This window comes from Rana temporaria, chromosome 11, assembly GCF_905171775.1.
Source record: "Rana temporaria chromosome 11, aRanTem1.1, whole genome shotgun sequence".
Lineage (NCBI taxonomy): Eukaryota > Metazoa > Chordata > Amphibia > Anura > Ranidae > Rana > Rana temporaria.
In genome coordinates this window covers 122,393,647-122,406,605 of record NC_053499.1, presented here as the reverse complement: position 1 = coordinate 122,406,605, position 12,959 = coordinate 122,393,647, and the positions used below count along the sequence as shown (strand labels likewise).

The window sequence follows — 12,959 nt, the reverse complement described above, 5'->3', positions numbered from 1 at the left end:
TATTCACCCAGGAAGAAGATAAAAAAAAATCTACAAACATGGCAACAAATGATGAAAGGGATGAGCATTTTTCCTATTGGCTAAAATAAAAAACGACGAAGTTCAAAAACCTCGGACAACGTTGTATTCAAACACGCGAATACGTGTTAATATGCGCGACAAAATACCGTGAAAAAAATCTGAAAACGCTACGCTCAGGTGTGAATGCGGCCTAAGTCGCATCCGGGTCCTGCGCTCCACGCTGGATTGGCAGCGTGGCCTTCCTTCTGGTGCTTCCTCCTTTGGCCCCCCTCTGCTTGTCTGTTGGGATTTTCTCCATCTAGCTGAGAAACGTATCTCCTCTGGGACTACCTGCAGCTGGACATACTACCTTCTCTACCACGATGAGCCTTGTTCATTTATAAATCTAGTAGATAATTTCTTCCCTCTTGGAGTGCTGCTCAAATGCTGTCCTTGACACCGGTTTCCCTGATCTACATCCATCCCATACTGCGGACATTATCTCTGACCAGGCCTGTTATCCAGAGCGCCCTACACTCCTTTATATTTCATAAGTTGTCTTTGCTGTAGCAGAACTTTACTTTTACTTTACTTGGCCTTGTATAGTTGTTTTTTACATTTAACTTTTAGTTTAAAGTTTCTAAGTAACATTTGCTTATTGTAAGTAACTGCAAGAAGCTATAACCGATGAATTATGCTGCTTTAGCTCGGTCTTTCTGAGCGGATTTGATTTATTCCCTAGCCAAGCTCAGAGAGCAACTTGCTACCCTAGATGAACCTTGTTGATATCTCCTCTCTTCCTCCTTGACATGTCCTCTATATAAGTATTTTATGGCAATTTCCCTTATGTCAGCTCAAGAAATGCTTTATTGCTGTGGCTTGTATTCCTTTTTTGTTTTGCAGAAGCAATTTGTCAGAATATTTGTTGGCTTTGTTTATGTCAAATATACTTTAGTAGAAAGACTTTTTATAGTAGAACATCGGCTACTTTACAGAGAGGTCTACGAGGAAATAACACGGCTGATTAAAAAAGAAAGTAATGAGTCTTATCTAACACCCACTCTTCTAATTTTTGTTTGAAACTATGTAAGCTGAGTCTTACTGTTAACTGATTACTGTTGGTGACCTTCTGACTGGCTTTTCTTTTCAGTTCTTGGAGGTTCAGGCAAAACTATAATTAAAAGCCCAACTGGAGTGGGAAAGTGTTAAGCCTGGTAAAACCCGCTGGGTTGAACGTAAAAAAGAAAACTGACTGCTCCTGTCGGTGCCACTGTACTATTGGACGTTCGTACAGAGACCTCCCACGCTGAGCTGTTGTGTTCTGCCAGAATACTCCCATCAGTGCTTTCAGCCATTGGTTGAATGTGCTGATCTGGAGATGGTCGGCTGCTGGTTTTCCAGCATGCTTGTCCGACAGAAGCCCTATAAACGTCCGGCTTCTGTCGGACCGGCTGCCTTACACACGGGCCAAATATCGAACGTTTTTTATTGAACCCAACATTCGGCATGCGTGTACGAGACTTTAGGATTTTCGTTGGCAATAAGACCTCACATTTTAAAACCTTTTGACTGCAATTAAAACCTTACAGAGGTTGCTTTCTCTGCTAAAAATGACCTTCTGTCTATAGGGTTGGAAATGAGGGAAAGGCTTTGCATAAAGCAATACAAACCAGTTGGAGATACTAAAAAAATCTGTCCAAAGATCTGTTTTAGCTGGATTTGGGTCACTGGAACTCCTTTTTATACAAATAAAAATATATATGTATGTATATACATGCACACCAATCTAGGGCCGAAACAACTAATCGATCAATCGACAACTAATCGATTATGAAATTAATCGATTACAATTTTCATAATCGATTAATCGGGCAGTAACATAATGGGGTTAAAAAAATTAAAATTAGCTCTTTATAGTACAAAAAAGCAAATCGCTACTGTAAATATTACTTTCACTGTCCCACAGTAAAAAAAATGAACCCCTTACAGTAGCGATTATTTTCTCTTTTTGTACTTATTTTTGTTTTTTTAAACTCATTATGTTACTAAACATCTCAGGCCTGGGTTCACACCTCTGTTTTTTGGTGCTTTTTGCAGAAACACACTAAAGTTCATTTACATGTTTTCCTATGGGACACGCACGTTCACATCCATGATTTTTTTTTCAGCTGCTGCGTATTTGGAAAGGGCAAGGACTTTATAACGCAAAACGGTGCTATTTTATTTTTTTTGTTCAATATACTTCAATGGAGAAGCTGCAGAAAAGCATGTAATGTGTTTTTGCGGCAATTTGTGTTTTGTTATCTGCCCAACATCAATTTGGGGCAAAAAAAAAAATTTGAAATGCAATTTTTTTTTAAGGCTATTATCCGATTAATCAAAAAAATAATCGTTAGTTGCAGCCCTACACCAATCTGTCATAGCATTATGACCACTGACCGGTAAAGGGAAAATCATGTGACAATGACACCTGAACATGCATGGGATATATTGGGCAGCACATGAATATAATGGCCCGGATTCAGAGGCGAGTTACGACGGCGTATCTCCGGATACGCCGTCCTAACTGAGTGTGCGGGGTCGTATCTATGCGCCTGACTCGTAGAATCAGTTACGCATAGATTTCCCTAAGATCCGACCGGCGTAAGTCTCTTACACCATCGTATCTTAGGCTGCATATTTACGCTGGTCGCTAGGTGGCGCTTTCGTAGATTTACACAAGGAATATGCAAATTGGGTAGATACGCCGATTCAGAAACGTAAGTCCGCCCGGCGCATTTTGTTGCGTCGTTTACGTAAGGCTTTTTCCGGCGTAAAGTTACCCCTCATAAAGCAGGGGTAAGTCATGTTAGGTATGGACGTCGGAAACACACGAACAGCGTCGTATTTTACGTCGTTTACGTAAGTCGTTCGCGAATAGGGCTGTACGTAAGTTACGTTCACGTCGAAAGCATTGACAGTTTGCAGCGTAATTTGGAGCATGCGCACTTGGAAACGTTCACGGACGGCGCATGCGCCGTTCGTAAAAAACGTCAAATACGTGGGGTCACAAGAAATTTAAATAAAACACGCCCACATCATCCACATTTGAATTAGGCAGGAGGCTTACGCCGACACTACGCCGCCGTAACTTAGGGCGCAAGTTCTTTCTGAATACGGAACTTGCGCCCTAAATTACGGCGGCGTAATGTATCTGAGATACGTTACGCCCGCCGATAGATACGCAATTGTATCTGAATCCGGGCCAATGTCTCCAAAGCTGGTATGCTTAAATTTGGACAAAATGGAAAAGCAAAAAGGATTTGAACAACTTTGACAAGTGTATAATTGTAATGCCTAGAAAACTGGGTCAGAGCGTCTCCAAAACTGCAGCTCTTATGAGATTTTCATGATCTGCAGTGGCCAGGACTGATCAAAAGAGGTCCAAGCAAGGAAAGCTGGCGACCGGGTCATTGGTGGCTAAGGCTCATTGATGCACTTGAAGAGCAAAGGCTGATCTGTGTAGTCTGATACAGAAGAAGAGCTACTGTAGCTCAAATTGCTGAAAAAGTTAATGCTGGTTTGTATAGGAAGGTATTGGAGCACAATGCATTGCAGTTTGTTGCATATGGTGCATCATAGCCGCAGACCAGCTGGGGTTCCCATGCTGACTGTGGTCTGGAGCCAAAAGCATCTACAATGGGCCTGTGAGCATCAGAACCAGACCAAAGGAGCAGCGGAAGAAGCTTCTTATTTTAAACTAACGGAGCAAGAAGACCGTTTGATGTAATTTTCCAGTCTATATCTTGGGGACCTATTATTCTTGTTCTTTTCACTTCTGTATTTAGAAACGTCTCCATTTTGCTATTTTGGACATTTGGTACCATCAGCGCTGTGCAAGTTTATTTTCACAAAAGGAGAAAGCAGGCCCTAATGTACATTTCTCTGTATCTGAAGGTCTTTTTCCAGGAAAAGCAAAAACGAGGCAAATGAATTTAGTTATCCATATAGTAAACGACTGTGCAAGTAAACAAATTACATTAGAGTCGGAGACATAAACCGGAGCAGCTAATTATAGGCTGCAGTCTCCCCATGTGAAATGTGCTCAATGCTGGATTTCCAGTGTTGGGTGAGGTCTGTTAAGGGTCTGATTTTTGCCTAATAACCCCCCCCCCCCCCATTTTTTTTCTTTTGTGGGTGGGGTTTCAAGCAGACTAGTTTGTATTACATTAATATTTCTATTTTCCATTTACTGAAATGCAGTTGGCAGAGTAGAATGTTGCTGTCTAATATATTGGCATTTATCCAGCAGATCTGAGAGATAGTGGAAATCTGTGACAACCTCTGGAATATATCTCTGTCATTTGGGATTCCATAGTTGCCTTTGTCCAGGAGAGTCTGGCAACACTGTTGGATTCGTTAACTCTCTCATTGAATGATGAAGTTTCTATGCTTCGGGAATGTTTGCTTTGTCTTTTCAATTATTTGTCACTCTCCCTTCAGCTAAACTGTTCTAGGCATACTTCCTTCTTTACAGTGCGGTTTACACTTTGGTGTTTGAGGTTTAACAACAGTCACAACATGGTGCGAGTCCCCCTCCCTCCTATGTCAGGTTTACTTCGCTCCCAGCTCGCTGTTCTTGATCTATGGCTGTCCAGGTAATCTCAGTGAGAACACACTGCTTCCTCTGTGTTGACCAAAGGGCTGTTCACGTTCTACCCCATAGGAAACAGTAAAGCTCTTTAGCTTGCAAAAGCAATTAAACCTGCATCTAGCAATTAATTTTAGGATAAACTAGCAGTGCAAGTCTGGCAGGAAACATCTTGTTATAAATGCAGGTTAAGGCTTGCAGAGCAGAGGACACAGAAGACTATTGAAGCAGTCTGGTCTAGAAAAAACGAGTCTAAGGAGACCGATGAATAAAGAATTGCAGAGATGGCAGCTAATAATGACTGGCAAATGGACTCTAGTGCCCTCTTATCAGTGGATGACGGGGTGAAGTAGTGACTTTTGAATGACTTTCTAGTTTTGCGAACACAAGTTTTATAGACATTGCCTGCTAGCTCCTACTTGAACACGCATGGTTTGTCAGCAACCCTACAGGAACAGTAAAAGACTGTTGATTCCTCACCCATATGCAAACATAGTCTACCAGGCAGCAACAATTCCTGCCACTGGTTCCAACTGCCAGACCCCCCCCCCCCCTGCCATTTACAGCTATAGGCAGACACCCCTCAGGAAGTGCCACTGCACCAGCTGCTTCTCCAGTCACCACAGCCACTGTGCCACCATATGCAACGCTGTATCTTGGCCTAGGCCAACAAGGTTCAGGCCTAGGGCAGCACTTTGCAGGGGGGCAGCATGAAAAGAGTCCCCGCCGGCTTGCGCTACACTTTTAGTGTAGCGCCAGTCTTATGAGGTGGAATGGGCCGCAAGACCAATCGGTCTGGCGCCCCCATAAAGTGGCCGCACTTTGATAGGGATGGCACAGACACAAGGGACACTGACATGGTCACCTATACCTGGCAGGTAGGTAGCTGGACTATCCTGCAATCATTTGCACGTTGTACAAATTTAGGAAACTTAATTTTATTTCTGTTTATTGCTGATGAGAAAAATAAACAGATGCATTTATTTGTTCCTGCCCCCAATCCTGCCTTTGCTCACTGTCTGGACCACATACCTTCATCACATGTTTTCTGCTTCACCACTGGCATGGTCATAGCCACTTAGTCCTTCAGAAATTTAGCTGAAATTTGTACTTAAAGTAGAACTATAGGCAACACTTTTTTTTTTTCCATTTTGGATAGAGTAAGGGATGGTAATGGCCCCTGTTAATTTTTAAAACATTTTTTGACATCCGTTCATTTCCCTTTATTTCCTGTCCCATAGCCAAAGAGGAAGTGAGAGTAAATATCTGCGAATTAAGGGAACCCCCCCCCCCCCAAGGCCCTTAGAACTAGTGCCCCCACTGGAAAATTTCAGGGCAGGTCGTAAACAGGAAGGGGTGTGACCTTGAAAGGAGTTTAGTCAGGCCTAGGGCAGCACAAAACCTAAATACACCACTGACCACATGGCATTAGAGGGATGCTCCCCAATATACGGTACTTGTTTGAATCATGGTTTTGAACATTGGTGGTTGTATATACGTTAAACTCCCCATCACCTTTCTCCTATCCCTAAACACTTACCTGCTTCCTTTTACTGATCAAGTGCTCTCCTCTGCTGCATCAACACTCCTTCTCTTTCTGGTCTCATAGGAGACACAGGCAGCAGCAAGAACCATTGGCTCTTGCTGCTGTCAATCAAATCCTGTGGGGAGGGAGCAGGGGCAGGACCAAGCCAAACTCTGTGTATGTGTCAATGGACACACACAGTCTGGCTCAGGGGTGCCCCCTCTGTGCATGGCTTGCTGAGGGGGACACTCTTATGCCGTGTATACACGATCGGTTTTTCGATGAAAAAAGTCAGATGGACTTTTTTTCATCCGAAACAACGATTGTGTGTGGGTCCCATCGGAAAAAAATACGATAGGAAATTCCGATCGTCTGTGTGGAATTCCATCGGAGAAAAATCCACGCATGCTCAGACTGAATTAGGAGACGGGAGCACTTTTTCTGATAAAACTAGTGTTCGTAATGGAGATATCACATTTGTCACGCTGCAAATTATTGCATCGTTTAATGCAGCGCATGAAAAGTGAGAATCATCTCTCATTAAACTTTTACTAACACGAGGATCAGCAAAAGCAGCCCAAAGGGTGGCATCGTTTGAATGGAACTTCCCCTTTAAAGGCCCGTTGTACGTCACCACGTTTTGGACGGTCAGAATTTAGTCTGATAGTGTGTAGGCCAGACTGATGAAAGTCAGCTTTATCGGAATTCCGACGGAAAATTTCATCGGATTTTATTCAATCAGAAATCCGATTGTGTGTACGCGGCATTAGTAAGAAGGGGCAGAGAGTGACAAGCGATGCGGGAACCATCACAGGGATCACACTGGTTCCCGCATTGCATCTGTGTGAACCCAGCCTTATGCCCTGTACACACGATAGGAATTTCCTATGGGCTAAAATCTGATGGAATTTTCTGTCAGAATTCCGTTCACGCTGTCTTCCATCAGTCTTGCATATACACACTGTCAGACTAAATTCCAACCGTCCAAAACGTGGTGCCATAAAACACTACGATGAAAAATTAAGTTCAATGCTTCCGAGCATGCGTTCACTTGATTCTGAGCATGCGTGTTTTTTTCTCCGAGTTTCACACAGACGATCGGAATTTCCCATTGGATTTTTTCCATCAGAAAAAAATAAAACATATTCTATTTCCAAACTCAGACGGAAAAAAATCCTATGGGGCTCACACACGATAGAAATTTCTGAGGAAAAAATTCCATCAGACCCTTTTCATCAGAGATTCCTATCGTGTGTACAAGGCATTAGACTTTTTCGTACACAAAATACTTTAATTTTTTTTCAAAAATACTGTTCTGTAATAAATATGGCATGCTTTTGGTGTGACCTCGTGATTGCTTTGAAGCAAACCTGTACTAAGCATTTAGTGAATGTAATAAAATGATAAATGTGTTGCACACGACTGAAGTACACTTATTAGCTGAGCACTGGTGTCCCTATATGCTCTGCTGAGCTACTAAATTCACATACAAATCTTGAAGAGCGAGGTGGGAAGAGAAGAATGCTGTCCGTCAGAAGCTCTCAAGAAGAACATGATTGTAGAGATTACCGAGTGGCCATGTTATGGATTTGAGCACCTGCAGGAAAGGGTCGGAATTTACTGACAAATTTGGCATAATCTAAAAGTCCTAAAACTTTTGGGATCTGTTACTCGGGTACAGCATATTTTGAAGATTTATTTTTATGACAGATGATGTTCTACAGGACGCAATGATTCCAAATAAGCAATAAAAATGACATGAGGTTTCTTTTTATTTCTTCCAGGAAAATAGCAGCAAGTCTTTGGTTACCCTTCGCGTGGACAGCATGGGATTTTATCTCTACTGGACTTGCCCAAACATGGTGAGTATTGGGGGCACACATGAGATACGGGGGGGGGGGGGGGGGAACGACACTGCAATATATAAGCTTACAAAACTATTTTTGTGCGAGAAGTTTGACACCAACAGGAGACTGCTGTTGGAGTAAAAAAAAAAAAAATATGTAACACTTGCAGAAAGGGGGCACACATTATTAGAACCAACCCATTTTTAATATGCAAAAGACCATCATTTTTGGGCCATACTTCAGCTTTAAAAGAAATGAAAATTGCAAGGTGTATGACAAATGTAGTAATTTTGCAAGCTTAACCACTTGGGCCCCTTTCACACGGGGTGGATCAGTAATGATCCGCCCCGTGAACCTCCGCTTGCTCAGCGGGGATCGCTCCGTGGATCCCCGCTGAGCCGGCGGATGACAGGGCGGTCCCCGCACACTGTGCAGGGACCGCCCTGTCTTTTCTCCGCTTTCCCCTATGGGGGGATCGGATGAACATGGCCCCTCTGTCCATGTTCACCCGATCCGCCAGACAGATGGAAAAGTAGGTTTTTCCTCAGTCACACTTTGGCGGATCGGAGCGGGTCGGATGTCAGCGGGCATGTCACCGGTGACATCTGCGGCTCCATAGAGGAGCACGGAGCACCCGTTCAGGTCGCCCCTGTTTGAAAGAGCCTTTAAGGACCGCCTCCTGCACATATACGTCGGCAGAAAGGCACGGCTGGGAACAAGCACTTACCTATACGTCCTCTTTAAGTGCCCAGCCGTCGCCGCTGGAGTCCCGCGATCGGTCCCCGGAGCTGAAGAACGGGGAGAGCTGTGTGTAAACACAGCTTCCCCGTTCTTCACTGTGGCACTGTCATTGATCGTGTGTTCCCTGATACAGGGAAGCCTGATCAATGACGTCACACGTCCAGCCCCGCCCCCCTACAGTTAGAAACACATATGAGGTCACCCTTAACCCCTTCAGCGCCCCCTAGTGGTTAACTCCCAAACTGCAATGGTCATTTTCACAGTAAACAATGCATTGGGTCAGAGAGGTGAAATTACACACTGCAGGGCTCGGTAAGGAGAGCTCTGGGAGATGATTGGAGGGAAGGGACACACCCTGCTTTACACAGGAACAGAGCAGAGGCTGTCAATCAGCTGGAGCTCCCTTCCTTCACCTTTTTTTTCTTTTTCTCCTAGTGTCAGGAAAATTTGTCATAAGTCATAGATGCTGATGGCATAGGAACACTGCAGCAGACAGAAAGGGCACTTAATGCTCTTATTTGAGAGAAGTACACACTATAGAGGGGAAATGCTTTGTTCATATTTCATGTCTGAGGTTTACAACCACTTTAATTCTAGTGAAAATATTTCATGTAATCTGTGCACTGTTACTGTACAGGCAACCTCTTCTATTATTTTTTAATACATTGGATCTTATGAGCCCACCCACATTTAGTTAACATTTTGTGGCCGGTCATAATTTTTTATATTTGTATTCATACAGTATATCTTCAGTAATCTAGCAGGAGCATATTCTTAAAGAGGAGTTCCACCTAAAAGTTGAACTTCCATTTGAAGTACCCCTAATTTTTTGATAGGTACCCAACACCGACTTCCTGGTCTGGTCACCTGGCCGCCTAGGTGACTCCTCCTTTCCCCCAGGCCATCCCTCCCTTCCTGCAATGCAGTCTTCTGGGACACGTCACAGGTCCCAGAAGATTGCCTGGTCACTGACAGCGCAGCATGACTATCGCATGCGCAGTGCATTTACAATGCTGGCGCCGCGGAGAGGCGGGGGAGCAAAGGAGCGAGGCATCGAGCGGCCCCACCGCTGGACCGTGGGACAGGTGAGTGTGCGTTTATTTAAAAGTCAACAGCTACACTTTTTGTAGCTGCTGACTTTTAATAGGCTTAACAACCAGTGGAACTCCGCTTTAATTAGCTTCACATTAGCTGAGAAGTGGGTAGGCACTTTGGTAGTTTGATCCTCTCACCCTGGAGTCCCCCAGAGATTTAATAGGATTACTGATGACTTACCTATATATATATAAAATATAAAAAGTCTACAAAATTTCAGGTTTCTGTGATGTAAAAAAGTGAGACAACGATGAATCATTTCAGAACTTTTTCCACCTTTAATGTGAACTAAAAACTGTCCATATCAGTTGAACAACAAACTGATGACTGTTTTCACAGTGTTCCATGGTATATCCAATGCCTTGGAAATTCTTTTGTACCCTTCTGACTGATACCTTTTAACAATGAGATCGCTCTGATGCTTTGGAACCTCTCTGCGGACCATGGCTTTTGCTGAAGGGTGCGACTAAGCAAAGGTGACCTGCGCCCCCCCACCCCAAAGCACCTTGTCCCCATGTTGATGAGGACAAGGGCCTCTTCCCAACAACCCTGGCCGTTGGTTGTCGGGGTCTGCGGGTGGGGGGCTTATCGGAATCTGAAGGCCCCCTTTAATAAGGGGGCCCCCAGATTCTGGCCCCCAACCCTATGTGAATGAGTTTGGGGGTACATCGTACCCCTACCCATTCACCTGAAAAAAAAGTGTCAATAAAAAAAACACTATAAAGGTTTTTAAAGTAATTTAATAGGAAGCTCCGGGGGGTCTCTTCCGGCTTCTCCGCTCTCTCTGGCTTCTTCTCTGCGCTCTCCGGCCTCTTCTTCCGTTGTCCGGTGTCTTCTGCCGGGCTCCTCCGCTATCTTCTGCTCTTTTGCTAGCGGTTGCCTGTTCTTTGTCGTCTTCTTTCCTCTTCTCGTCTTCCGATGTTGACACGGCGCTCTCTCCTGCTGTAATGCCGTGTGTGCGGTGCGCAATGACCTATATTGGCATGGGGCGTGGTCTCCCGGGTGATATCATCCGGTGACCCCGCCCCTCATGATGTCACCATCTTATGCTCCGGGTGGAGCAAACGTTTTGTATAATTTTTTTCTTTTTCATACATAATGGGACACAGTCAGGCTAATATTTATTACCTGCTGGATTATACTTCATCAGGTAAATGGACACTGGTAGACCAAAAGTCTTTACACAGAAAGTGATCCCCTATATAACCCCTCCCATACAGGAAGCACATCACTTTTTTTTACCAGTGTCTGCAAGGTGGATGGCACGGTGTGTTGAGCTCTCTGAGCTCCAGGTCTCTATTCACAGAAGGTTCCAAAAATGAATCAAGGGATTGACCGATCGGATACATTTGACTCGGGCTTTTATGCTTAGATAAATGGTACCCGAGCCTCACAAAGAATACTCAAGATCCTGCAAGGTTTTGCCTGTAATGCGACCTCCATATGCTGGACCCTGTGGAGTGGAAATCCTGGACGCTACAGTGCTAAGGCATTTCCTGCAGGGTGCTGTACAGGTCCAAGGGAGTGGACCCTAAACATGAAAGGGTACTTTGTCCTTGAAGGTCCAAATGACAGGCTTTATTAATAAGTAATTTTATTTATTTATTTTGGATGCGTTGGGAGGTGTTAGAACCTCCCAAGCATTTACTGTCACTGGAAAAAGAAAATTAGAATCTCCCTGTGAAGGTGCACACAGCAAGTGATGCCTGGTACAGGTGCTTATGTGTTTAAAAATAAAAATGAAAAAATTGCTCTGCCGTTGTAGCAATGATGCATACAATATCCATAAAACGGTATAAATAAACTTTAAATGTTAGGAGCTTGGAGTAATTATTATAGGTGTATTGGCTGGATAGTTAGCTTCCGATAGTCATTTAAATCTGGGCTCCTGTACAACAATGGGAGAAAAGCTGTGGATAGTTCATATGGATTAGAGATTAGTGTTTGTTAATATCCTGTAATGAGCCGTACTTCTGTGTCCCAGTTTGTAACCGTTCCAACACCCTCGGTTATCTCGCTGTAGCAGCTGCTCCCACACCCTACCTTTCCCGTCCCTCGCCCAACCTTCATTCTCATTGTCTCTGTTTCTGGCTTTCTGTTGGCTATTGCCTGCACCATTTAATTTGTCTGGATCGACATCCTTCTTTTTACCACTGTGTGTGTGCTATTGACAACAGAGTGGGATGTACTAATACTAGGCATGTGCAGTAACCCATAACAACAAATCACAATTCTGTCACTTTGTTTCCTTACAGATTGTTCTATATGGGTTGCATACTTAAAGAGGATGTCTGCTGAAAAAAAAAATATTAAAAGTCAGCAGCTACAAATACTGCAGCTGCTGACTTTTAATATCGGCACACTTACCTGTCCTGGAGTCCAGCGCCGTCCGCAGCAGAGGACAAGCGATCACTCGTTACTCTGCTGCCCCCCCGCCATGCTCAGTGAGGGAACCAGGAAGTGAAGCGCTCCGGCTTCACTGCCCCGTTCCCTACGGCGCATGCTCGAGTTGCGCTGCGCCTGCTGATTGGCTCCCGCTGTGCTCTGGGAGCAGAGTGTTCCCAAAGCACAACGCAGGGGGAGGTGACGTCCTGCCCGCAGTCTGTGGCCAGAAGTGGGTGCAAATACCTGTCTTTAGACAGGTATCTGCACCCCCCTCCCCCCTGAAAGGTGTCAAATGTGACACCGGAGGGGGGAGGGTTGCGATCAGCGGGAGTTTCACTTTAGGGTGGAGCTCTGCTTTTAACTCCATTTTGTGCAGCTCTTAATTCAACTTTAATATGGTATTGTGTTTATTTTCAAATGGCATTAACCCCAAAATGTATTATATTGCAGCTTACCAATTTCTAAATGTTGTGACTGCTTTTTTTTACTTTGTTGTCACCTGGGGATCCAGCTATTGTGTCTGTTATTTTTCAACATCTTTTTATTAGACCAAGCTGTCCACCAAAAGTGGCCATTAGAGGGTTCTTAAATATTTTTCACTGGCAGAGCTGTTTACAATGCGGTCCGATTTTGTTAATTTATGTAAAATATTTATCCCAAAAAGGAAAAAAATTATGCTTTAATTGCTTAAAAAGTGTTACTGGGATTTCTTCAATTTGTTAAAGCAGAGCTTTTT

At 44.0% G+C, this 12,959-nt stretch overlaps 1 protein-coding gene across 4 annotated transcripts in view; it reads left to right on the top strand.

Moving 5' to 3' along the window:
* PLCB3 (phospholipase C beta 3) overlaps nucleotides 1–12,959 on the top strand; it is a 268,516-nt gene that overhangs the window by 115,837 nt on the left and 139,720 nt on the right. For 3 of the 4 annotated variants that reach the window (XM_040329022.1, XM_040329023.1, XM_040329020.1), the window contains exon 2: nucleotides 7,940–8,017. In XM_040329022.1, coding sequence (XP_040184956.1) covers nucleotides 7,940–8,017 — 78 coding nt within the window. Of the gene's footprint in view, nucleotides 1–4,831; nucleotides 4,975–7,939; nucleotides 8,018–12,959 lie in introns of those variants that run through there. The other variant, XM_040329021.1, reaches the window with a different exon arrangement.